Source organism: Zootermopsis nevadensis, unplaced genomic scaffold (assembly GCF_977971745.1).
Source record: "Zootermopsis nevadensis isolate Lab colony 2312 unplaced genomic scaffold, Znev_1.0 Znev_ptg000004l, whole genome shotgun sequence".
In the NCBI taxonomy this organism is placed as follows: Eukaryota; Metazoa; Arthropoda; class Insecta; order Blattodea; family Termopsidae; genus Zootermopsis; species Zootermopsis nevadensis.
The window spans coordinates 5,488,440-5,515,187 of NW_028259136.1; the positions used below are offsets into that span (position 1 = coordinate 5,488,440).

At 35.4% G+C, this 26,748-nt stretch overlaps 3 protein-coding genes and 1 long non-coding RNA gene across 20 annotated transcripts; 2 read left to right on the forward strand and 2 right to left on the reverse strand.

Annotated features, from left to right (window-relative positions):
• Positions 1-200: 200 nt before the first annotated feature.
• LOC147874826 (triple QxxK/R motif-containing protein-like) lies at positions 201-4,008 on the reverse strand. 5 transcript variants are annotated; one of them, XM_087342973.1, is made up of 4 exons: positions 3,902-4,008; positions 2,608-2,676; positions 1,668-1,756; positions 201-497 (listed from the first exon to the last, which is right to left on the reverse strand). In XM_087342973.1, the coding sequence occupies exons 2-4, from the start codon at positions 2,669-2,671 to the stop codon at positions 414-416; spliced, it is 237 nt and encodes a 78-aa protein (XP_087199099.1). In that variant the 5' UTR covers positions 2,672-2,676; positions 3,902-4,008; the 3' UTR covers positions 201-413. The 5 variants fall into 5 exon arrangements, with proteins under 5 accessions (XP_087199099.1, XP_087199096.1, XP_087199097.1 ...); XM_087342970.1 differs by having other exon boundaries at positions 3,870-4,001; XM_087342971.1 differs by having other exon boundaries at positions 3,822-3,936.
• Acsf3 (Acyl-CoA synthetase family member 3) lies at positions 3,814-12,993 on the forward strand. Of its 10 annotated transcripts, none has more exons than XM_022062629.2 (9): positions 3,814-3,830; positions 5,006-5,398; positions 5,954-6,280; positions 6,714-6,870; positions 7,430-7,630; positions 9,540-9,685; positions 10,389-10,616; positions 11,157-11,335; positions 11,697-12,993. In XM_022062629.2, the coding sequence occupies exons 2-9, from the start codon at positions 5,029-5,031 to the stop codon at positions 11,895-11,897; spliced, it is 1,809 nt and encodes a 602-aa protein (XP_021918321.2). In that variant the 5' UTR covers positions 3,814-3,830; positions 5,006-5,028; the 3' UTR covers positions 11,898-12,993. The 10 variants fall into 10 exon arrangements, with proteins under 10 accessions (XP_021918321.2, XP_021918329.1, XP_021918328.1 ...); XM_022062637.2 differs by lacking the exon at positions 3,814-3,830 and adding an exon at positions 3,961-4,102; XM_022062636.2 differs by lacking the exon at positions 3,814-3,830 and adding an exon at positions 4,150-4,253.
• On the reverse strand, positions 12,751-15,319 carry LOC147874827 (uncharacterized). Its single transcript, XR_015533667.1, has 2 exons — positions 15,219-15,319; positions 12,751-13,846 (listed from the first exon to the last, which is right to left on the reverse strand). It is a non-coding gene; the product is annotated as an uncharacterized LOC147874827 (long non-coding RNA).
• Positions 15,227-26,690, forward strand: LOC110829176 (terminal nucleotidyltransferase 4B). 4 transcript variants are annotated; one of them, XM_022062638.2, is made up of 10 exons: positions 15,228-15,761; positions 15,899-16,069; positions 16,328-16,426; positions 18,251-18,371; positions 19,022-19,258; positions 19,341-19,487; positions 23,163-23,356; positions 24,241-24,421; positions 24,597-24,756; positions 25,303-26,690. In XM_022062638.2, exons 1-10 carry the CDS (start codon positions 15,409-15,411, stop codon positions 25,464-25,466), a joined length of 1,827 nt encoding a protein of 608 aa, XP_021918330.1. In that variant the 5' UTR covers positions 15,228-15,408; the 3' UTR covers positions 25,467-26,690. The 4 variants fall into 4 exon arrangements, with proteins under 4 accessions (XP_021918333.1, XP_021918330.1, XP_021918331.1 ...); XM_022062639.2 differs by having other exon boundaries at positions 15,229-15,761; positions 16,340-16,426; XM_022062641.2 differs by lacking the exon at positions 19,341-19,487 and having other exon boundaries at positions 15,227-15,761.
• The last annotated feature ends 58 nt before the right edge of the window (positions 26,691-26,748 follow it).

Here is a 26,748-nt window from a genome sequence, read left to right on the forward strand (position 1 = left end):
TACTAGTTTCATATTTCTTTATAAAATCATTTGAAAAAAGGATTGCAGCATAAGCTAACAAAATGGTGGATATCATATTATAGTGTGCAATAAAAGATAAAAGTCACTTGTTACCAGCAGCAAAGAGTGTCAACTCATGCTCACTCTCTTATTATTATAAAGAGGAACAATTCAATTCAGTAACAGTAATAAACTGTTGATTGCAAAAAATTAAAACATTTAATTGATTCATACTTGTAGAATCTTGATATATAAAAAAACAAAAAAATAACAGTTTGTAAACTAGACCAATATTTCATGAGTTGAGATATCCAAGAACCTGAGTGAAAATGGAGCACTGTTTGTGAACAGAAACACATACTTCATTAAGCTCAAGTTTCTGATTAAAATCAACATGTTTCATTTTCCTTTGCTCACTGTATAGAAAAAAGACCATAGAAAATGATATATACACAGAAACAGAGAAAAAGCATAGCTCCTACCATTATGCTGATATCCTGCAAAGAAAAGATGGAGGAAAAATGTTAATTATTTCAATATGAAGTAATATCTATATTTGTTAGAGTGGGAAATCCAGTGGATTCCAGTTAATTGGGACACATCAGGACTAGAACACTTTGGTCCAATTAAGTGGCTGCCCCAATTATGCGAAGTTCCACGTAAAGAGTTAAAAAAATTTGTTCTTTAATATTTGTCCAAAATAAATGGCTGCCCTGATTAACCGATGGCCTAATTAACTGGAACCTGCTGCATATGGATACATGGTGGTCTACAACATGTTTACCTATTTAAACATTACATGGAAACTAGAATCAAAATTAATAAATCCTACATGTACACAAGTCTGGAATGCGGTTCTCAGCACAGAACATGCTCAGTATGATGATATGGGTTTTGGTGCCAACGTTTTTGAGAAATATAATGTCTCCATCTTCACAGTGCCAAAACTCATATCATCATCCTCACCACTGTGAAAACGTCAAATCCCACATGCTCAGTATGAACCCCAGACTGCTTTATAACCTCAATACAAATGCAAGTGAGATGACTTCCAGCATAAATCTTTTGAAATCATGTGGCACATTACAGTTCTTCTCTGGGCATCTCTGCATTGTAACTCAGAATTTCAATATTCCCCAGGCTATAGACACTTAAGAGCATGAAGATGATACTCCATTACAACCACCCTCTTCAAACTGTTTGGTGATCGTGCATTTTGTTTGTTTTGCAGGACCCTGTGGGTACTAAAGTATGCACAAAAGTTTATCTATTTTAGATTGACATGTAACTTTCCACAAAAAAGATCACTCTTATTGTGTTATGCTCAACAAGCCTCACACTTGAATTCGAGATTTTCATAGCAGTGAATACTGTCAGCTCACTTATTGCATTACATCACTAGCAACATAGTATTCAGCTGTCACCTACAGTAACTTCCTGAACTGCTGCATCCACTGGCAAAGTTTGAAATCAGTTCTTAACATGTGATTTTAACAAACAAAAGAGATGGGTAAATATTTTGTACACCATTCTGTGTATCCTGGTTATGCCTGCAATAACAAGGCATGACACAAGATTCAACACAACTTTACAAAATATTAATCCTTACATAGTTTCATGTTGAAATATTTCATATATCTGTAGCATATGTATGGTTTGTACTGTACCTTATACATGGTAGGAGCATTTGCCTTTTTATCTGACTGGAACTTTATCCCCTTCAAGGTCTCTTTGGTCCTCTTTACTTCTTGCTTTGCTATAAAAGTGTAATGCCATATTATAGAAATGAATGGAAACACAAAACAGTGCTCAAGTTGGTAATACAACATATCTGGAATGCCTCTGAACTCTCAAGTGCTTCAAGGTTATCCTTTTAGACAGTACCTTATTAAGTGTTGGTAAAGGCTACATACAGGTTGTCACAAGAAGATGTATATACAAATAATAGGAAATGTTAACCTTGTGTGTATACTCTTTTTGGGACACCTATATATCAGAAAACTGATGTCCATGTTAGAATTTGGCAATCATTATCTCTTATACAGTTATATATAATACTAATTATACAGTCTTTACCATCTTCTAATCGGCAAAATACATGGAGTATTTGTAGGAAAAATAATGTATGCAATATCAGGAACATTTTATGATGTCCAGGTGAACATTTCACACACAAAATATATCCATTATGAATTATGGAAGTTTTCTGAGTTTCTTTAATACAACAAATAATTAAATATTTTTAAAATAATTCATACCTACAAGTAACATAACCTATAAGACTGGTCATTTTTCCTTCAGTGCAACACAATTGAAACTAGCACTATACTATTTTGCAGTTTTGAAATTCAAAAAATATAGCCCCCATTTGAATACCAACCATGGCTTTTCAACTTGAGGTGGGGAGGAGGGAAAGAAAATCATACTATGAGATCACAATCTTTTATTAGTACTTCATACTGAATGTGAAATGTCGTTCCTTGCCTTACATATTTGATTTGCAAGTTCTTCAACTTATACTGACACAAAATGTTTTGACTATGTACTATAGGAAGTACTTGAAAATCATGCTTAAATGGCTACATTAATATCACTTTCACTTCGTACCAATTTGTTTCCGATAGTGATCCACTGTGTTAGTCCCTGTACTGTCTTTCCGAGTGCGACCCATAGTGCCTGAAAATTGCAGCTCAGGTTAATGTCGTTACTTATATAAACCATAATTTGTAAAAACTGTGCATACATATTAAAGTGCTTATGTATCAAGCATCAAAATCGATTACTCTTCACACTATATGTTAAAATTTGGTAAAACAGAACTACATGAGGAATAACAACTATGATATAAGTTAGAATTATCATAACACAGATTTGAAGAGTTGTAATAATAGTTCCTGCATTGACTGCCCATATTGGTATTTTAATATCATTCATACAGTTTACTGATTTTCAATTATACATTTTTCTATGGCCACAATATAAAAGGTAGCCTCTGGTATTAGTAGTGATAAACCTTTGTGTTTCACTGCCTTAAAGTTAATGACTGTTTCATGAAAATAAACTATTAATCTCTAAAAAAAAATGCATCAAGATGTCTAAAGCACCAGTGACATAAAACCCATAAAATTTTACACAATTTTTAAATTGTGTTTTCTTAAATTTAAAACAATAATAAGCATGTATTTAGTATGTCCCAAAATGACATCTATGATAGAATTTGTTGCAAATCTCAATTTATTTAATGTTTAGACATATAGCAAACACAAAGAAAGTGTCCATGTTGGTCTTGTGTTGTAATGATGTGTGGACCTGTAGGTGGACAGCAATGTTTCAGATCATAGTGATGTGTTCCCTGGTCAGACTTGTTGAATCAGACAGGTATGATGGAATAAGCACTAGCATGGGAAAGCCAAATGAAAAAAGAACCTACCGTTGCGCCACTATTTTTATTTATTTCGGTTTGACAATGTCGGTAGTTCAGGCTTTTCAGCATTAAGTGAATTAGAGTTAGAAATGATGGGATTAATGAACAGTGAACTGGAAAAGATGTGAAAGAAAGCGGCCTTGCCATTATTTGTGGTACTATATCGTCATTTGCCTGGAGAAACTGAGGAAACACACAAAAACGAGTCAGGATAGTCGGTCTCTGAAACGAGATTTGAACCCCGCACCTCCCAAATTCACGAGCGTGAACTAATCGACTGTGACGGCTACGTTTCCGTCAAGCGGGGAAACTATTGTGTTGCTCACTTATTGTATAAATATTACAGCGAGTAAGTCTTTGTATATGTCGTCCGTATTTATAATATATGGCTTCACACCTTATTCAGGTATTAACTGTTATTTATCATTCATGAAAGAGTACATACATTCGTTGGTACTAGTGTCAAATACTTATCACCTCGTTCTCTATCGAATCCTCACATTAAAACAAAACTATCGAAGAATCGACACCAATGTGAATTATAGCTAAACAAATGGGGACTGTAATATTTCACCATAAATGAGATTACGATTTTGAAGGATGAAGTACAGTAATGATTTCTGCATAAGTACTGTACTACTTTTACGTGTGTGCCATTTGTGCATCATGGAAGATAAAGTATGATGTATATATTCAATTTTCACTGCCTTGGAATTTGGTTGACACTTTTGAAATAGTCATTCTCCGCAGTTGTTTACGTGCATTGGTCATATCAAGGCTGGTGGAAAGATAGAAAGGCGTGGTTAAGCCGAAGGAAAGTCCCGGAAAAGTAATTTTTACTCTTGCCGCCATGAGAACGTAAAATGTCAAGGAATTTATAATGATACATAGTCTAAGCTTTAAAGGGAAATGGAAAAAAGAATTTAGTGCTTGTACGACAAATGTTTCCATCTGTGTTAAAATGTGTGAATGCCGCTAATAATGGTCCATCGACTATCGTATGATTAACATTGATTTGTAAGGTTTCTGTAATGTACACATTATATGTCCTTAATGTTCCTAATGGGACCTTAGCGAAAAGAATAAACTAATACGATGTGCTGCGATAATTCATATGTGAAGTACTATCCTTTCTGGAATCTTGGATGTCCTTCGAAATTGTAAGAGTAGAGTATGTTTCTGATCAAGTGCTGTATTGCGCATTTAGGTTGTATTTTACCATCTTTGGTTGCGCCTGTCTGTATCTGTGTGGGTGCGCGGCGGCTGTAGAAATTAGTCGTGTTTTAGGTTGACGTACTATTTTGGAATAATGTTTGTCCAGTTTTCATTGTTAATGTGCATAGAATTGAAATGAAGGTAGTAAGTAACTACTAGATCAACTTAAGTATTTCAACGACAGATTTAAAAACCTGTGTTGACTTCCAAATAGGTTTTGAAAGTGCAGCATTCTAAAGTTAAGTAATACCTTGACTAGCATTTCGCATAACAAGGGTATACTTTGAGGCAGCATTTATTGAAATGTTAATTTCATTTCAATTATTAATGTATTATTATCAGTGTTTTACTTAGTTCAAGTTTCAGGGGTATCGTTACAAACATTAAAAATGGCATGTTTGCTGGCTGGTCGCTATTTGGGTGTTTGTTGTGGCCGTCAGTCAGCGGGTTACTATTTGTCTTCACGATGCTGGCAGCAAACTTATGCAGCCTGTGCCGCAACCAGGGAATCAGTCAGTGGTCCTAAATCTTCAGTAGTGCCAATATTTCGACATGCACCACAATACAGTGATCGAATTGCATTGCGGGATCGCCATGGTGATTACACATATCGTGGAATATTCCTCAGTAGCCGTCAGTTTGCTGGAGAACTGTCGAGTTACTTGGACGGTAAAAAGCAAGAGAGGGTGGCATTCCTCTGCCCCAATGATGCATCATATGTCATTGTTCAATGGGCATGCTGGATGAGTGGTCAGATAGGTAAGGTGTATTACAGACTTGGAGCACAAATTCATGCTTGTGATTGATATCTGATTTATGTATTCAGACTTGTACTTCTTCAGGTGTTGAGTGTTCAGAGAGTACATTGTACTAGAATCACAATTTATGATCCTTCCAATCAGTGCTGTGTGGTGTGTCTCAAAACAGCATTGGCTGACAGTTACATATTTTCCTTGCTAATTGCCAGTTGCTCAGTTTTGTCAGAGAAGCACCTGAACATTCTTTCCGCCTTGAATGTACTGGAATGTAATGTGAGCATTACCAGGTTGCAACATCATTCTTCTGTGTTTGGAATTAAAATGAAAAGCTGACAACAGTGCTACATTTTTCTGCCTGAATTGGGGCTTTCTACATGACACAAGCAGGACCATGAGATTATTAAATCACAGTTCTACAGTGAAGATAAACAGAGTTATTGATATGTTGGCTTTTGTTAGACATTCTCAAAATTGGCCTTTGACATTGAATTACAAAATGTTATAATATTATTTATTTCTGTTGAATAACTGTGGCTTGCTTTCAATGATTTTACAGCTGTTCCAATGATGGCAGACCATCCATCTCCTGTCCATGAACACTATATTAGCAATAGTGAGGCCAGTTTGGTTGTGACAACTACAGAATATGCTGATAGTCTTCAGAACTTAGCAGTTAAATCTAGAGCCAGACTGTTGGTATTTGATGAAGCACTTCGTGTCCTAGCCATGAAGTCTGCCCCTAAATCTACACTGTTGCCTGCAATACCAGTACCTTCACCATGGGAAGAGGATCAACCCTTGGAAGGCGGACTAGATCCTCAGTTCTATAATGACAGTGATGCATTGATCATTTATACCTCTGGGACAACTGGACCACCCAAGGGTATACTTAAGATTTTTTTTGTCATTTCAGTTATGTCATACAAGGCTATACAGCATCAAATATTGTTTATTAAATCAACGATTACACAAACATGTTGACAGCGAGAGGTCTGAAAGTTATGTTTTACAAACTTCTATGATTATCAATGGATTAATCTAGCATTCTAGCCCATGAGCTAAATTGCGTTTTATTATTGGTTTATAAACTTACATTCCAGTGAAAGCTTATTGCAAACTTGAATTGATGTAATAACCATAGTTAATTGCATCAGTTTAAGCCTAGCACTGACACAGGTTGCCATGGATTGAATATTCATATTTTACTATGAAGTGAGAAGTAATGGGGTTCATCCATTTTATTACATATTTGTGTAATTATCTGTTTATATCTGTCTCTTAATATGAGTACATACTCTATTAAAATTCTGTTTCAGGGGCAGTTATTACTCATGCTAATATACATGCCCAGGTATCTTCCCTTGTTGAGGCATGGGGATGGACAGAAAAGGACACTGTACTCCACACTCTACCGCTTCATCATATACATGGGATTGTGAATGTTCTCCTGTGCCCTCTTGCAGTTGGTGGCAGGTACTACCACATTCTTTAAAATTATGGGACACAGTTTTGTTAAAATATATTGGAAGGTACATCTTTTTAAAACGTTCAATTCCAGATAATTATTTAGCAGTGGTGATATCACAAACAGCCCTCTCCACCGACAATTTATTTTCCTTCTTTCGAGTATGTTGGACATTCCTTGCGTTCTGGACATAAAGTGAATGCTTAATTGTAAGACATGACTCTTTTAGTTACATTTTGAGTGGGAACTGTCCACATCAGTTTACTTGACGTCTTCACTCCATAGTAGTTGTGGCTTGGCTTATTATGTCTTGGTGTATGCAACAGGTATTCACTGAATGAAAAACTTTGGTCATGTGGCCAAACTATGCATGCATGCCGATTAACCCTGTCAGTAGATTTGTATCTGTGGTAAATGAACATCAAAAGTGTTTGTAAAGAACACATTAGGAAGCAGCCCACTAAACATTATTACATGTTTATATTCCATTATTTTTGTTGTAGTGGTTTTAAATTTTAATCATATTTTAGTTGGATATTTGACTTTGATTGTTTGACTAACTCGTAGGTGTGTAATGCTTCCAAAATTTGAGGTTTCTCGAGTGTGGAGTCATCTTCTAGCAATCAACATGCCGGCAAGTGAACGAGTGAACATGTTCATGGCAGTTCCCACTATATATATGAAATTAGTGGAAGAGTATGATCGTATTTTTACCAAGAATGCCCGCATGCAGGAATACATACAAACAGTATGTTCGCAGAAAATAAGGTTAGTAGCTATCCACTTCTACATAGGAGCCCACATAGTTCAGAACCCATCTGCTATCATTTGACAGCTGTGTTCTATAGTTTGCTTGCTTTTATAACTCCCTGATGCCATGGTGAATTCCATATTAAGTGGGACACATTACATAGTTATTATGGCTCATTTCAGCCATCTCGCTTTTGGGATGGATTTTTACCATACTGTAATATACAAATATTAAATAGTTGCCTAGAATGGTTCTTATTGCTTTATATCTACTTGTAAATCATTACTGCTTGGGTTATATGTGGGATTGTCTGTTATTTCAATGCCTTTCACCAGTGGTCCCCAACGCGGTGCCCGCCAAGGCTTTTTTTGGGTGCCGACGTTGTTATGGAAAGAGGTTATACTGAATAATGAAGGCCATTCAACCACAAACATTATAAAATCAAAGCACAGATCTTGACTTACTGATGCCCATCTTGACGATTGTTTGCGAGCAGCAGCATCATCCTACACTCCCAAATTTGAAAAACTGGCTGATGAAATGCAGCGCCAAACATCGTACTAACTTCCCACTTGAGTAATAATAATTGTACTTACAAAAATACGTATTTTTGATTGCATGGTTTCTTGTATCATTAAACGTCGTGTTGTTTTGCATATTATTTGGTTCCATATCTTATTTGTCCAGAGAAAAGAAAATTTGGCTTCGTTAATTGGTTGGTGCCCACCACGATCTCATAAACTCTCAAATGTGCCCGTAGGCACAAAAAGGTTGGGGACCACTGCCTTACACTGAGAAGATCTGTCAAGATTCACATCTGTTTTATATTTTAATATCCATGACACATCAACTTCAAAAACAATAAATGCTCAGTTTTGTCATTCCATGTGTAATCAACCAGTTGAAATGCAATTTTATGCCCTGATACCTTGCAGTTTAATGGAAACTGGTATACTTATACAATCTATTAGTTTAAAGAGATGTAATTTGGTAATTTTTGAGAAACAGTAATTGTGATGTATAAGAACAGGTCAGCATTTCATCCAGACTGAGTAACCTCCAACTTTTTGTGTTTTGAAGTCTTAAAGGCAGAGTGCATTTAAATATGCAGTATGGTGCCTCACTTTTTAGTAAATATTGAACCTACTTTTTTCATCACAGACTGCCATATTTACACTTAAAAAATGAAAGTGCAAATTACACCAGTCACTGTACTTTACTACACGCTACACATGTTATACTTTTCATGTATAGATTTCTGTTCACATAACAAATCAAAACATGCTGGAGAATCTGGTGCCTGGACTGACCTAATAGGCTCATTGAACCTTAAACAGATAGAAGTGACTCATTTTACAGCCTCATTGGGTTTCTTCGTCCCGCGCCGTAGCCACGCAGTCTGAGGCATCATGCTTCGGACCGGTGATACGGAATGCACGCTGGTCCGAGTCTCGGGGAAAGAAATTTCTCATGAGATTTTCGACCAGTGTATGGGATCGGTGCCAACCCAGCATCGTGAGGAAATTGGGGAGCTACAATGAGTACCTTAATCCGGTCAGGAAAGCTAGCAATGGCTGGGGGTTCGTCGTGCTGACCACACGTCACCCTATATCTGGTTGGATGATTGTTCACCTCTGCTTAGGCATGTGAACGTGAGGCCAGCAGCCAGCTAGTCGGCTTTGGCTCTCATAGGGCTGTTACACCACGGATTATTATTATTGGGTTTCTTCTTTAACTGCGGGACAAGTGATGTGGAATGTCATGTACCTTGTTAGAGGTCACTGAGGACAGAAGCAGGAAATGGAGGGGGGTTAATGAGTCTTGAGGGTAATATACATCTAGACAACACATGTTATTGTTAGGTAATGATGTCTTATGGGAAAGCTTTTCTGTATACCCAGTGCACTTTGCTTTCCGCTCTACCAGACTGATGGTCAGTGGCTCATCTCCTCTGCCATCACCACTGTTTGAACGCTGGGAGGCAATCACTGGACACAGACTTCTGGAAAGGTATGGAATGACAGAGACTGGGATGGTTCTGTCCAACTCCCTTAAAGGTGTTCGAAAACCAGGTGAGAACCACAGAAATTAATACAGTGTATGTTCACCCTTTCACACCTTTACTGGGACTTTAATTTTGAATGTACAAGGAAATGGCTTACCATGTTTAGGATTGTGTTAAAATATAACATATTTATTTGATAACAGATTAACTTAAATGTTTTAACAGAGATCAATTTATTGATAAATGTTTCTGGGAACACTTCACACATGATCTTTAGAAATGGGAACAGCTTCTGTAGAATATTTTCACAGTCTTTTGTTTTGTCCATATTTAAAATTGCTTGATATATAGAAATACATCAGCATTTTAAAAATTGTGCAAGTATTTTTGTCTGTGAACTACAGTTTGTTCACCAGTGAATGGTATGAGAGAGAATTGTCACAGAGCACTGATTTCTGCATATACTGTGCTAAATAACTGTCCATTGTTCAAAGGTCATGTACCTTTGAGATTATCCCTTTGAAGCCAAAGCCCATCTGAATAATATCTAGTCAGTTCTTTCCTCAGAGAAAACACTGTATCTCCGTTAAAAAAATGATTGTTTAATGCTGTTTAGTGAAATAATCACTGTTTATTCTGATAATCTTACAGAACCAATAAATGCACTCTGGGCAAAATGCAAAGTTTGTGGTCTTTAAAGCATTTACAGTTCAAAATTTGAAATATAAATGTATTAATGGAAAATAATTTGTAATTGTTGGTGACTGTAGGATATGTAGGAACTCCACTGCCGGGAATGCAGGTACAGATAGCGAAAACTCATAATGAAGACTACGAATTTCTAGTAGAGGGGCCTGCTGCTGAAGGAAGAAACATTCTCTCTTCAAAGTATACAAGTGGTGAATTGCACGTGAAGGGTCCAAATGTTTTTAAAGGTTATTGGAAAAATTCTGAAGAAACACGGAAGGCATTTACAGAAGATGGATGGTTTAAAACGGGTAAGACCACAGATCTTATTTAATGGTTTCAAGTTGTGGGCACTTAACCCTTTATAGTTGAGCTGTTTATATCTGTCATATACTTGTAAATGATGTTGTCACCCATTTTCAGTATTTCTCAAGAAATTGTTGTTACAAGAGGTATGTGTTTTCAGACAAATTTTAATCTAAGTTTTTTATAGCAGTCACTATATTTAGTCTGTACAGAATTTTTTCTTGAAAATAATTTTGATTTGTTGGCACTGTTCCCAAATAACTGAGATTTTGCTATATATTTTTAAGAATTTATTAGCTGTTTTTACATTATGGTATTGACCTATATTCTGGTGATGAGACATGATAAAATCTCTGTTTCCTTTTTGACTAAGCTCCTCGTTAGTGTCTAGTCGAGTTTAGGCCGTGTTTTTATGATGTATATATTTCCAATAAATTTACATTGTCAGCATAGACTAGAAGCTGACATGTCCCACCCAATTTGAATCCCTCCTGATTGGCCAGCCTGAGTTTATGCTTACAGGATAGTACCGTACCGTGTTTCAGGTGATACAGCTCGTTGTGATAATGGAACATACAAGATTCTTGGTCGGACATCTGTAGATATCATCAAGACTGGTGGCTATAAGGTTAGCGCAGTGGAAATAGAGACTCATCTTCTAGGACATCCAGACATAGCTGACTGCTCTGTGGTTGGTGTACCAGACCTTACATGGGGACAAAAGGTGCGCATCACAGACTGACATAGAAGAGACAGTTTATTGTTATTAATTACTGAAAATTTGTTGGATATAAATGAACGTTAGGTTTGTGTGCATATCTGGGCTTCTTATTGTATGAAGTCATATGAAAATTGCTGTCTTCAACCTTGTGCCATGTAGTCTGATAGAAATCTACTGATATTGTCCTGATGAAGGAGACAGCGTGGACCTCTGAATTGTTGATAAACTTCTGCCAGACTACATGGCACTACAACCCACAAGACACCCATCTTTCCTGAAATCATGATAGATGTGATTGCCGTGCTCCTATCTTAACATGTCGGTAGGTATGTAATAGAAGTCTATTGTATTTGTTGTCATACAGGTGGCAGCAGTGGTGGTTCCAAAAAGTGGCAAGGAAATCATTCTTTCTAAACTTCGAGAATGGTCCAAAGAACGGATGGCACCATATGCAATTCCAACTGTACTTAAAGTAGTGGAAAAATTACCCAAGAATGCAATGGGGAAAGTTAACAAGAAAGAACTTGTGAAAACAATGTTTCCAGAGGCAGCACAGCAGGCATGAACTGTAAGGAAATGGCAGCAATCTTTTATTTTTACAATTTTTCAGTTAAACCTCCCCCTCCCCCCTTCAAGGTTAAGGCAGCCCTGAGTACTGTTGTTTTGCTAACTACCTTGTTTCAGATTATCGTCTCTTGGAGTACCTTACACCTTGAAGTTTTAAGAGGTATTTTGAAATGTGGAGCATGGAAGGAAGCAAGACAAAGACTATTTAGGGTAAAGTCAGAGTTCCATAAAATATTTACAAAATGTCCTTACTTAAATTGCTGATTAATTCTTGTATTATATACACTTTTGTAATGTATTGATGATCCTGTCAGTGCAACTGACTTGCTTGAATATATACAATTCTCTGTTTCATACTTACTGCCAAATGTTAGGAGCTGAGTGTATTATGTTAGTCATATTGAAAACATTTTCCTTGTTCTGGAGATGAATTCTGCAGCTTTTAAACTTATTATTGTCCTATACAGAACATTCTTGTGTGTGGAGTAAAGGTTTAAAGCTCTAATTGGCATCGCTGAGCTCAAGCACATATCCAAGTTGAGTTTTGAATTGTTACATTGTTCTATCGTATGCTGACAGTTGTGTTATTGCGTGTTATAGCGCATTATGATCAGCAACAATAAGCATTTAATAACCAAATATTTTGGATCATTTTAATTTTGAGTAACTGGCACATTAAATTGAAGTGATGATATTCCACTGCTGATAAAAATTACACATTGAATCTATAATAAAGATTGGTGCGCGTCACGATATTAAATTTACCTAAAGTTGTATATCATTGTTTCCTTATAATTTATGCATTTAAAAGTTAGGTTTTCCATCTGGTGGCTTTTATTTTGTTTCAGTGATGTTCCTTAGTTATGCTACAAGTGAGCATTGTTTTCATTTTTGTGTAATATTGAAAAGTTACCATATTTCTTAACATGAAAGAATGTGTTATTTGGAAGACCTTATTGTAAATGTTTGTCAGTTAACTGTATCAGTCAAACAATCCACGAACAGAAGACTGAGGTGTTATGTTACATGCTCTGTATTAAGAATTTTTTTGACAAGTAGAATCTATGGTAGTACAATAAACCAACTTTTCTGCAGGTTGTCTCAATCATCAGTGTTGGCCCAGAAAGCCATTTTGAAATCCTTCACTCTTCCTATTTAAACTCTCTTTGTTCTTAAAATTTACCCTTTTGTTCTCATCATTTGATTAGTGACATCGTATGACTCGGAGCTAAATGCGTGAATGGAGATCTTTTATATTGTACAGTACAGCCTTATTATAACATTTACTCTAGGACCAGCAAATACAAAACCTGTGGTAAGAATCAGAATGTTGTGTATGTTTATGCAACTTCATAAGTTTTGACCCCACCCTTCTCCAGTAAGGAAGTGCCGCAATAAGCCGAGCTAACATTGCATTCATTTTGGATCTTACGATTGTTTTACGAAGTGCTGTAAAGTTATTGTGCTTGCTGATATGCAATATTGTTTAGTTTCCCACTATGAGCAACTTTTTTCAGCATGTTAACACAGTGTCTTCTGTGCCAGTCATTCTGTCACATTAATTTTTACAACAGTGTGACTGAAATGTAATGGCCATCAGAGGACAGAAAGTGTGATTTAGCAGAATTCTTAAAATTGGGGAAGGCATGAAGCTTACCTCTTGCCTCCATGTAGTTCTGAGGTTTAGAACATAGTGTGTTATCCCCATATCTCATACAGAATGACCTGATACTTGGGAATAAAACCTGTAAATGACAGTTGATAATTTATTTCTTCCAAATCTTATGTGCACATATTAATTATGAAAAATTATGTCCTGTGAATATCCATCATCACTGTCTTTGTAGAGCCTTGCTGTAGTGATGACTCTCCATAACTCTGGTAAAAATCTCTGGTGTTAGTAGGTTTTGCCAGTGTGTCACCCACAGTTGTGCCTTCATCATGAAACTGAGCAACCAGATCATTATTTGTACTCTTCATGATATGTTGGGTTAATAAACTAAAGAAAAGTGAAATAGGTTGGGCCTATAGCATATGTGGAACTGCTAACAAGTACATGCAAAATTTTGGTTGGAAATCGTAAAGCGAAGACAGCACTTGGAAGACCTAAGCATTTGTGGGTGAATTATATTAAAATCTATTATAAATTATTAATATGGTGGAAAGGAGTGGACTGGATTTGTGTGATTCAGGATAGGAACAAGCATAATGCTCCAGTTCATATATGCTTGTGAGCATTAATGAATCTTTGAAGTCCATAAAAAGCAGGGAATAGCTTAAACTGAACAACTAATGATTTATCAAGGAGTTTACTTTTATAAAATTAGTTTGGTAAATTATTATTAATTTCTACGTTTTTATGCAGGAATGACAGTGAATTTTTAATGTGATGTATATTTACAAATTCGCAAAACAGTTACTTGAAACTACAGATGATGTGACGCATAAGGATTGTCAGTCTAAAATCGGTTTCAAGGTGTGAGTGATTTTGTTAAGGTGGCGACTGACTTGTAACATTTGCCTGTAATGTAACGTGTTGCAAATCGAGCATTACACAAGTGAAGACAGCGAACGGAGCCGCTCGATGCGAGCCGCTCACGCTCGCGGGCGCTCCATCGTGTTGTCGGTTTTTTCGCGAATCCCTTTGAGTGTTACATTACAAGTCAGTCGAGCGGTGTCGTAACGAGCATTCACGAGTTCTTTAGATAAGAGTAGCGTATTAAATGAAACAAAGATAACACAACCTCCACGTCCGACATATTGAATGAAATGAATGGAGCACACATGAGCACAGTCGAGCCGAGCGTTCAAAACGAGCATTCGATACGCCTCACCAGTTGTGGTGTAATGTAACATGCTCGCCGCGAATGTTACATTACAAGTAAATGTTACAAGTCAGTCGCCACCTTTAATGTGTGGTTTTTGTTCCTGTGCATTCGTATTGTTCCGCCACAAGAGAGTAGTTTCCATCTTGTGACGAAACTGTGAACTAATGTAATTCGAGAAGGTTCTGTTATGTTAATTAATTTTTTAAGGCATTTTAATTAACTAAGACGTGAGATATAGGACTTCCAAATTAGAATCATGCAGTTATTAACATTTTAAAGCTAGGTATAACAATTAGGGAAGATTATTTTTGAGCCTATTCAAAAATTGTCAGTTAAAATATGCTTACATGGCTATAGTAATTTAATTCATTTTTATACTATATAAACAAAGACTCATTGGTAAAACAGTTTTCATTTTATTGTAATTATCTGTTGACTACTTTTCGTTTTTGATGATATATCAATAATGAGTGTAAAAAATTAATTCCTACCTTGATACCCTTATGAAGCTGTCATCTTGTGATAGTTAGTAGTACTAATCATTGGTATTACTGTAACCGCCAACCGGTGTAGAATAGGCGTGTTAATTGTGAATTTCTATAAATGCATGTGTATGTGTTCGATTAGATATTTGCAGCGTCAGAAAAGTCAAAGCGCCTGCATACGTGCAAGGTGCCTTTGATGGATCCGATTATTGGTTGGTTTCAACCTGAACAAGAAGGCCCTGCGAAAGATTTGTGGATACGAATTTGGGAAACTCAAAAAGGAGTGGACAACATGAATCTTATAGATGTAAATACGAGTTTAGGTACAAAATCACATGATTACATTCCAGTGGATAGTACAACGAATAGTGATGATCAACATATTCGTGTGACAGCGAACTGTAACAATTATTTTAATCGTAAACGTAGGAAAAGAGAGAATCGTGCTAGTACATATGGCATGAACCATAACCAAGCAACTCTTATCGGCGATCATGGAGGTTGCCCTTGGAAGAAGCCGAATAAAACATACGGTAGAGGGGTAATAGGGTACGTGGAAAGAAAAACAGTTTACACAGTAATTTTTGGGTTTATTTGAGTGAAATAATGCGTTGAGGTTGGCTTTTCTGATGTTTATTAAGTATGATGTATCAGTTGATGTTATTGTGTACTGTTCATGATTTTAGCCTTCATGAAGAGATTGAAGATTTCTATAACTACATGTGCCCCACGCCGGAGGAACATGAATTGCGTGTCAGTGTTGTTCGTCGTATAGAAAAGGTTGTTCTTGGTTTATGGCGAGATGCGAAGGTTGAGATCTTTGGAAGCTTCAGAACAGGGCTTTATCTTCCTACAAGGTTTGTAAGAAATTTTGAAAATTGCTTAAATAACCCGCAAATGTTTTGATGTGCTATTGTTATGCATATGTGACCAGAGGACATCCATACAAAATTTATTATGTCTTATCTAACCTTGGTATTGCATACAATTCATGAGAATTATTGACTTGCAGTGGTGCCAAAATTCATTGCACCAAACTTGTGTAAGGGTAAGCTGCACTGTTAAAAACGGTTAATGTTGTCATATTAGATATCTGAATGTAAGTTGTATCATAGCTCCTGTTTCAGACTGCAGAGGCTCAGGTTTGCTTCCAGAGTAGTTGGATTTATAATGGACAGAGTTGTGCTTCACTGCCAAGGTTTTCTGTGGTTATTGTAAGTTTATCCTGCTGTTCATCATTTCATCAAAGCTCCAAACTCAATCTGGTATCACCATCATCAAAGACTGGTACAGTACCCACAGTACCAAGGAACTCTGTCTTACCCCACTCTTGTCATTAAAAACAAGGTATTTGTTTTCAGGAGGCAGTGGCATGTGAGTCATGTATCATGGATGAAAAACAAATGGACACAGTTTTGGTTAAAAATACCCAATGAAAAATTGCGATTACAGAGGATAATATTGAAATTGATCTTATGTAGATTGGTTTGGGATATGTAAACTGCTTTTATATACATCTGGATTGGACTTCCAAGAAGACAGCATTACATTTCAGGTTCCATACAAAGTGGGCATAGTTTAAGCAGCTGAACATCTATCAGCTGCTCAAGGAATAACATTTTCAAGATGGTTATGGCAGTTTAATATGGAGCAGTTCCTTTATGAAAAATTGGATGTTGAGTTAAAATGTGTTACATTTAATGTTGGCGCCTCTGTAGTAATTATCTCCTTCACACTTTGTTTCTTTACTTGAGTTTTGTCTGTTGTGATTTCATCTTATCTTGCTGTTACAAGGTCAAGGTAATGTGAAACTGATAATTTTATCAGTGTTATCAATCTGCAATTGTGTTATTAATGTATGTTTCTTTTCATCTACTGATTCAGTTCTCATAAGTACTGATATGTTTACACTGACTTTTGGATGGAACTTATGTTTTATACACTTTCTGAATTGTTAAGTCTGTGATTGTTATGTTGGGCACTGAAACACCATGAACATTTGTCTGAATTTACATCACGTAGCACTGACCTTATGTTTCATATAAAAATTTCTAGTGCTGTATTTACTGCATAACATCATTGGGGATACTGCCTTTCATAAATTCTTCCATCTGAAAGGTGATTTTTGTGTAATGTTTGTGAAAATGTTCATAAACACTTTGCCTGCCATGATATCCCTCTCTGTAACACAGAATAGGATGTTCCCTTCCCAAAATATGCATAATAATTCTCTCTAAAATATGACAAAATGAAATACTTGGTTAGGAATGACAGTAGTACGTATTGTTGCTGAGACATTTTAATATCTTAAATTGTAGATTCCTGAAATATTACAGTGTGACATTGTTCTGTCCAGCATATCTGAAAACTGAAGGTGGAAGCGGTATGATTCTCCAAAACAGTGATATCTTCCTACAAGTCTGGACTGCGTGAAAACCTAGAAGAACATTGTCATCCCCCCAGCCACAAGAACCTTGTGTCCTTCGAACTGTTCAGTTGTTCTATGTTAGCAGTTTTCTTTTTTTTGTTATTTTAAGATTTATAAATATAGAAGGGACAGACATCAGTTCATATTCCACTGTAATCAATGAATTCAAGAAAAGAATGTAAATTGAATCAAACATACTGCATTAAGAGGATTACAGTTAAAGATAGAATAGATATGTCTTCTCTTTGAATCACTTGTTGCTACAGAAGACCTGAAAGCTGTATCCATGAAGAAATCTGAAATAGCAAAGACATACCTTAGTACAATTCCTCTGCCTCTACTGTTTTTAAAACCTTTTACTACCTCATTAAAAGTGGTCCTTATAAATATGCTACATTATTAATGATATTATTTACTTTTATTGGGGAGGGGGCAGAACTAGGTCATCTGCTGAATTTTTTAATTGTCTGTGGTAGCTTGGTAGTTGTGTTTATCTTAGGCACAATCTCATATTTTGTGTTACTCAGTTTATGTGAAATTGTGTGTCTATTCTTGCATAACCTATAGTGGTCAACTTGGTTAAGATGATAATATATTTATTTTATTACAGTGATATTGATTTGGTTGTGATTGGTAAGTGGGAAACATTGCCACTTAGAACTCTTGAACAGTCTCTGTTGGAACATGGCATTGCAGATCCTAGCACACTAAAAGTTTTGGACAAAGCCACAGTAAGTATTATAATATGCAGGGTTTCTATTGTTTATGTTTCCACTTCTCTGCTCTTGATAACACTTGGCATTATTGTCCTTGATTCATTTTAGAGATCAGGTCTGTGATTCTCAAATTATGTTCCTGTTAATTTTGGAGTTCCATGGGTAAATTTATCTGACGGTTGGTATCGCCAGTATGAACCTACACGCTTCAGTGTGGGCAAGCGGCTTCTCAACTTATCTATTTTGCAATCTACCATCAGTAATACAATTATAATAGAATAACTTTTCCAGGATAATTGCAGCATTTAAAAGAAACATTAATTTTATAGCATAAGGTATCTGTTATTTCTTTAGTTCAGGGCCCCCTTCTTTTGCTAAAAGTATGGGAAATGGACCCATTAATGACCCAGTTCCACAAAGACAACAGTGCTGTAGAATGGATCCCATAATGTAATCTGTATTACTGTATTAGTCCATGGTTTATTAAATTACTGTACATTATTGGGTGATGTGATGATGAAAAGATCATTATTCCCAGTGGTTTTAACTAAGCTATTGTATTCACTGTGATTTATGCATAGGTTAATGTTGAATCAGTGTGATTTGAAGTTAAAATGTGAGTCCTGTTTGGTGTCTAATTTATGAGAACACGGTTTTCCTCTCAGGTCCCTATTGTAAAACTGACTGACAAGGCGTCTGATGTGAAAGTGGACATCAGTTTCAACATGAGCAATGGAGTAAAATCAGCTGAACTTATAAAAGATTTCAAGCAACGGTTTCCAGTGCTGTCCAAACTTGTACTGGTACTTAAACAGTTTCTTCTTCAGCGAGACCTTAATGAAGTGTTCACTGGAGGCATTTCTTCTTATAGCCTTATACTGATGACTATCAGTTTCTTGCAGGTATTTCACAGTGTTGCACTTTTTAAGATTATGATAAATTATATTTTTCACTTAATAGAATATAGTTCTATGTATTTTTCAGCTACATCCAAGGCAGAATGCTTTCTGTCCTGGAGCAAATTTGGGCGTTCTTCTTATAGAATTTTTTGAACTTTATGGAAGAAAGTTCAATTATATGAAGACTGGGATTCGAGTGAAGGATGGAGGCACATACATATCCAAAGAGGAGGTGAACACATCAGGAATCTTATGCTTATGTCTGTGTATTAGATCATTTGTTTACATTTTATTTTGGCAGAGCTTAGCATCTGTAGCGTTCCGTAACTTCCGAGAACTGGATCATCCTGAAAATGGAACGTTTTCCTAAATTCTGTATTTATTTATTTTATTTATTTATTTATTTACAAGTTCCAAGAATCCAATAGTGGATATAGAACACGTCACAAACTCAAGTATAAAAACATAAAATACATACATTAAAAAAATTACATCTAGACAAGCAGCGTACTAAATTCAAGACAATAGAATTAGTATTTTTATTACAATAGTTATCCAATTAAGTACTCATCCACAGTGTAAAACGAGTGAGTAATTAAGAAATGCCTTAATGCAACCTTAAACTTTTTAAAATTATTTGAGGTATTCTTAACCTCTGTGGGTAATTTATTAAATATCTTTATACCCGCATAGTGAACTCCTTTCTGATAAATAGTTAAATTGGCTTGGGGTAGATACAAATTTTGTCTCTGTCTAGTATCAATAGTATGAGAGTCAATGTTTGATGGAAAAAGAGTTTTGTTTTGTAATACAAACAATAATAAAGAAAATATATATTGTGATGCCAACGGTAAGATATCTAATTCTTTGAATATATTTCTACACGATACTCTATTGCTACATCCCATCATTGTTCTAATTGCCTTTTTCTGAAGGAGAAAAATAGTGTAACTACTAGATGAATTTCCCCAGAAAATGATGCCATAGCTCATTAAGGAATGAAAGAAAGCATAATAAATTGTCTTTAGCACTGAAATAGACATATATGGTTTCATATTTCTAATTACATAGCAAGCCTTGCTCAATTTTTTAATAAGTAGATCAATATGATTCTTCCAAGTTAATGCACCATCAATCATAATTCCCAAGAATTTAGTACAGAAGATATTATTAATGAATTTATTATTATAACTTATTGTGACAGTATCTGACATTTTTCTCTTAATTTTAAAATTAATATAATGTGTCTTATTAAAGTTTAGTGATAATCTGTTCATTCTAAACCATCTATTTATATTTTCAAATGTTCCATGAATGTGTTTATTAAAGTCGTTTGTATTAGAATGAGAAAATAAGATGCTAGTATCATCAGCAAAAATTATAGGTGTAGCAAATTTAGTTATTATACTGGGTAAATCATTTATGTATAAAAGAAACAACAAAGGTCCCAATATAGACCCTTGTGGAACTCCATATCTAACTTTAAGCCAATCCGAGGCTGTATTGTTACTGTCATTAGTATGTAATACTGTTCTAATGTATCTGTTATTTCAGTAAGATTCATAAAGTGCGTGATCTTTCCCATTGATACCATAAAATTTAAGCTTAAATAACAAAATTTCATGATCAACACAATCAAAAGCTTTTTCCAAATCACAGAAGATGCCTCCCACTATTTGTTTGTTATTCATGGCATTTAAAATCTCTGTAGTAATTTATAGATTGCATTATCTGTTTTTAATCCTTTCCTAAATCCATATTGTTCAGTACTTAAAATATTGTATTTATTGAGATGATCCAAAATTCTTGAGTACATTATAGTTTCAAATATTTTTGAAAAAGATGTTAAAAGTGATATAGGTCTATAATTAGACACATCATATATATCACCATTCTTATATAATGGTTTTATTAATGCATATTTTAATCTATCCGGAAATACTCCTCTCCTTAACATTTTATTGCATATATAATTTATAGGTGAACTTATAAATGACGAGCTTATTTTTAACATTTTTTAACCATTATGCATGCTGCTGGCCATATTTAAATTATTGTTTTAATTAGATTGGCTTCAGTTTGTTTAAATATTAATTTTTCAATATGACACACCCTTGCTGTTTGTGGGGGTTCCCCTTTTTTTTGGGTAAGTTAATGTTGAGCTTAAAACCCCAAATAAAGCAAAACTGCAGTGCATATACCTCAGAACAAGGAGGGTCTGCTCTATTGTTAATGATAAAAAGTGACAGTGGAACCACGGTTCCGGAGAATTTGATGTAAATACGTCTATACGGTAAGGAGTTTATATAGTGGCTTTATTCTAAATATTTTCTTTATACCCGCTTTACAATTGATTAAAGTTTGAGTAAGATAGTACTGCCTACCTTGAATTAGTTACGCTTAAGATGGGTCTGTGGTAGGTGAAATATGTTATAAAATTTGTACATTTTAGAGTATCAACATATTGTGCAAACACCATATCTATACAAGATTTTGATCTAGTAGTACTGATTTGACATCAACATTAAGCCAAACGTTTTCTCCATAAATGTGAGAAAGCTTTGATTTTCCTCCTCCTTTAAAACAATGTTTAAATCTCCTGTCAATATTATCGGCATTGTATTAGGATTTTCTGTGTCTCAATGGTTACAAATATACAGGGTTACAATTAAAACTTTTTCACCATTGACCATACACTTTGGAGTTCATTATTTAATACTTCTATTTTTTTTACGTTTTCTGTACTGTCTCATATATTCTGCGTTATGGAGTCTTTTAGCTTCAATGTCATCCATCTTGTACATAGTATGATGCAACAAATTAACGCAACAATAGATTTCTTAATAATTCTTATATAAGATAAGTACCTGTGATATTGTAAAACGTTTTTACCAGCACAAAATTATCTAGTCTACGACACACTTCTTCTACAAGCGATTCACAGCTCAGCTCTTTCTGCAATAACGAAAGTGGATTGTTGACAGTAGTAATGTAACACAACAGTGCAGAGTAAACAGATGCCGTTTCCTAGGTAACATAACAATGCATACAAGCTGACCATTGTTGTCGGTCCATATTTACAAATTGTTGATATTTCCTAGGTAACTGTCTTACACATTTTTCGTTACACTTTTTTGAGGAATGACACTGACCCTTCCATAGAGACGTATTTACGTCAAAAGTTTTTCAAAGAACATTTGACACAGTATTGTAATGTTAGTCTTTTTGTAGCTGCATTTAAACCAAGTCGTAGGGCTAGTTGTATATACTTTTTCTGACAGGGTATTAAAATTTTAGTGCAAGCTGTAGGAAAAATGTTAGTGAGAATGATAGATTTATGGAGATATTAGGTTCCTACAAAACATTGGTTATTACCCACAAAATTACATGGTATCATATCTCTGAAGATCACATTCAAACTTCGCTGGCAGTTCATCCCACTATAGCTATGACTATTTTACCCACGAGGGAAGTTTTTACAGAGAGTGTTTTGAAATACTGATATTTTGGCAAAACATTTTACGTTTACATGTTGCCTAATTCATTCTGTCATTGTCGTATTGTTTTAAGAGGCATCTATTTATTGACTGTTACATTAATTACAACAGATTCTGAATCATGCACCTTATTAGAATCTCTCAGCTATGAGCATTTAACAGAGGAAGTGTTATGTTTGAAGTTTCAGCCTTAAGATCTGAATGTATGAAAATGTGAAGTGGTTAAAAACGTCTGAAGTTCCAGAAGGGAATAATGTTCACTCTTTTCAGTGTTAAGAATGAAGTACCTCTTTCAGAAACATTATTCTCCTTTGAATTTTTTTTTTGTCTAAAAATGTTAATGTAAAGAAACCTGTTTTAATTTTTTGGTAGGCAACTGGTGTGTGAAATTCTGTATATATGTATTACAGGTCCTGCGTGGTATGATTGATGGTCATCGCCCATCACTGCTTTGTATAGAAGATCCTTTGACACCAGGAAATGACATCGGTCGTAGCTCATATGGTGCATTACAAGTGAAACAAACTTTTGAATATGCCTACATTGTTTTAACACAAGCAGTGAATCCTCTAAACACCTTTATATATGATGCTAATAAATACAGGTAAAAACATATGGTATAAATATATTGCCATGTTAGCAGTGTCTGAGTATATTTTTGAAGAATCATTTGTAGTGTATGATTTGGATATGTGAGAGGAGTTTATATCATTATATTTGTTTTAATTTTTTTGTAACAGGAAGTAATTGTAGTGACAGCTTTTGCTGTTGCACAACTTATGGAACTATATTATGACATTTTAATGTAGATTCATTATAATGAAAAAAGCATAGGTTTGACATGTCGTTTGCTATGTTATATTTGGGTTTTGATGGGTATTTATGCATACATGCAACTTGGTGTGGATGTAATGCCGTAGGGGGTTACTCCACCTGCATTTTTTATAATTCCATACTGTCAGCAGTGCTGGAGTAGTAGTTTTGTTGGCTCCAGAGTTGGGTGAAAGAACAACAATTTAATATGACCACCTAAAATTTTGTTTAGTGACATATCTACAGTTTCTGTTTTAATCATTATTATTTAGAAAGTAAACATAGTTGCTTTGTAAATTGTATTCAGTTTAATAGTAGCAGCCAGTTAACTTTTGTAGCCTGGTAGATGAACAGCATTCTTCATTGCATTAAATTTAAAAAAATGGCAGCAGTGTAAATCTTTGATATTTGTTCTTCGACTGTCCAGCTATTTTCTAAATGCAGGTGGAAGCATTTAAAGAAAAGTAGGTTGTTCACAATAGACAGTGGAAATGTGTGCAGTAAGCATTGAATATTATTATCTTCCAGAACTTGTTTCTGTTGCAGGTGGGCTTATTTATATGTGAAGGTATTCTGTGCATGGTTTTCTACATAATTTCGTTTTAGAAAATTCTGTTCACTTTTTACTGTCTTTTACAGTTATTTTTGTGATTTAATATAATGTGATATTTTCAGTATCTTGGGTCGTATAATCCGCGTGACAGATGAAGTAATTGACTACCGGGCATGGATACGTGAAACATTCCCTGTCCCATCATACACATCAGCCATCACAAATCATGATGAGGATGATTCTTTATCATCTTCTAGTGGTAGTGAGGCCTCAACCTTGGAATCTGGAACTGGCAGTGACACAGTAAGTATTGGCCATCAGCTGTGGTGCAAGGTTTTTTCTGATGACATTAGACCCCTCAGCAGTGTACCATGTTTCCTGTCCTTCAGGAGGTTTTTGCCTTCAAGAGTGCCAGGCTAGAGAAGCATGTTATTTCTTTAAATTAGTCGTAATGAATCATCCCGCATTATGTTTTTAGGATTCTGAAAGCAGTCGAGGTTCAAACCGGTACGGTAGTGCTCTGTCATCTGTGGGACTGTCATCTGTTGCTACACATACTTTCATACCACCGATGGCTCCCAAGGCGCCTTCCACACAACAGGGGTTTTCCAAAAATGAAAGATTTTATGCATCTCTAGGTAGGAATGTAATTGTTGTCACCCAAAATAAGAAAACATATTTGACTAAGATCATTGTAAAGGATATTGTTGATGGTGTATCGTAATGGTTTTGGCAAAACATTTTGGACATTATCCATTGTCTTTTGTTTTTCATAACAGCATTTTGGGGACTGGATATGTCTCCGTCATCAGGTAAAATAAGGGGGACTAAAGGGTTCCTACTGTGTAGTGTCTCTTAAGCGGCCCATCCACTTACGAGTCTGGCTTGCGAGTCCGGCTTGGCTCGGGTTCCATCGAGCCAAACTCGTTTGTGAGTGGAGTGTCACGAGCTGAGTCTGCTATGCATGTGTGGTGAAATATATCTGATCCCGGCTCACGAGTCAAGCTCGCCGAGCCAGACTCGTACGTGGATGGGCCACTTTAGAAGGAGCTAGTCTCCATCCCTCCAGCTTACATTTTCGGGCTCTATAATGTCTTGACATGTAATTCTGGCATGATGATGGTTGTTGTTTTTATTGAACGAACACTTGTATTCATAATAATATTGGGTTATATGTATTTCAGTTCCTCACCACAACCCTCGTGGTACTTACCCCCAACACCAAAACAACATAACAGAGATCTCAACACACGCTAGTCCTAGCAATAATGTTTCTGGAAGAGGACGCCCATTAAAACGCCAGAAAAGCAATATTTTGCGTAAAGGCGGAATGTACTTATTACGATGATATCTGTTGTGTTTGAGAATGGTACTGATACAGATGTGATCAATTTTGGCTCGATCGCTTTGATCACTAGAGCTGGTGAGTGAAGGGCGGTAGTGACTTCAGGGTCTTTGAGGCCCAGAGTGAATGTGTGTGTTTGGTGTACGTGGAGGAATTCATGGGCAAACAGAAGGAGGAAAGTACCAGTATACAGTTTTTGTTCTGTCTTTACTAAACAGCGTATTCTGCTAAAATTAATTGCATTTTTTAATATCATGAATGACATATGTTGTATTCAAATAACTGTTCTTTTGCAATGCATAAACAAACTTTAAAAAAAGTAAGAAAACCAAACAAATGGCTGAAAAAATAAGTTATTTAATGTAGTAAGACGATGAAATAAGGTTAAGTGTTTTTATTACAGTTTATTTAGATGTTGGTGTGATGTCATGAACTTTGTATCTCTGAAGCAGGTCGCATTGACTTGAGGTTCCAGAATGTGCAGTCCTGTGAGGTGCCATTCTTAATCATTTTGTGTTCATCATGTAGCATTACACTCATCTTTTTTTTCATTAGTTTGTCATGTTTTCAGTTATGATTTTCCACCCACCTTCAGCTGAAGGATTGCATCAGCTTTTTTAAATGTCGATAAATTTTGATTTTTAAATTATGTTTAGAGGTTTTATGAAGTGTAAAATGTCATATTTTTCAATAAAAAAACATGTAACATGCAAACAGTTTCAGCCATTTTAGGTGACATGCAGTTCAAAATTTATGATGCTAGTGTCAATTAGCAATATGCAGCTGTAGCAGGTTGCAAAGAAGAACTCCAGTTCACTCAAACATGCAAATCCATGGCTATCAAGGGTTCTTTGTTGCTGAGGAGGAACTATATGTGTATGGTATTTTAAGCTTGAAGAGACTGGAATATCTTCTCGACATCACGTTTACTGTTATTTATGACACTCTTGTATTTTATTATTTGTTGTCCAGTGCCATGTAACTGTTTTTAAAACTTTTATTTTTAAGCAGTATACATGCTTTTGTTTTAAGAAAGTGTGATACGCATTTCAGAATGAAAGTTCTAACCTAAGTTAAAATTCATAAAAGGATTTTGGCTCATAAACTTCCTTTCTTTTTGTGTATGCATGAGCCATTTTCTCAGTACTCATATTTTACATTCAGATTTGATTGTAGCCAGTTTATTATAAAAAAAAATTTCTCAGAATAAATATACTTTATAAATTCTGACAGTGGCTGGAGAATTGCATGTAATTGCCAACTGTAACTGTGGGCTTACAGACAA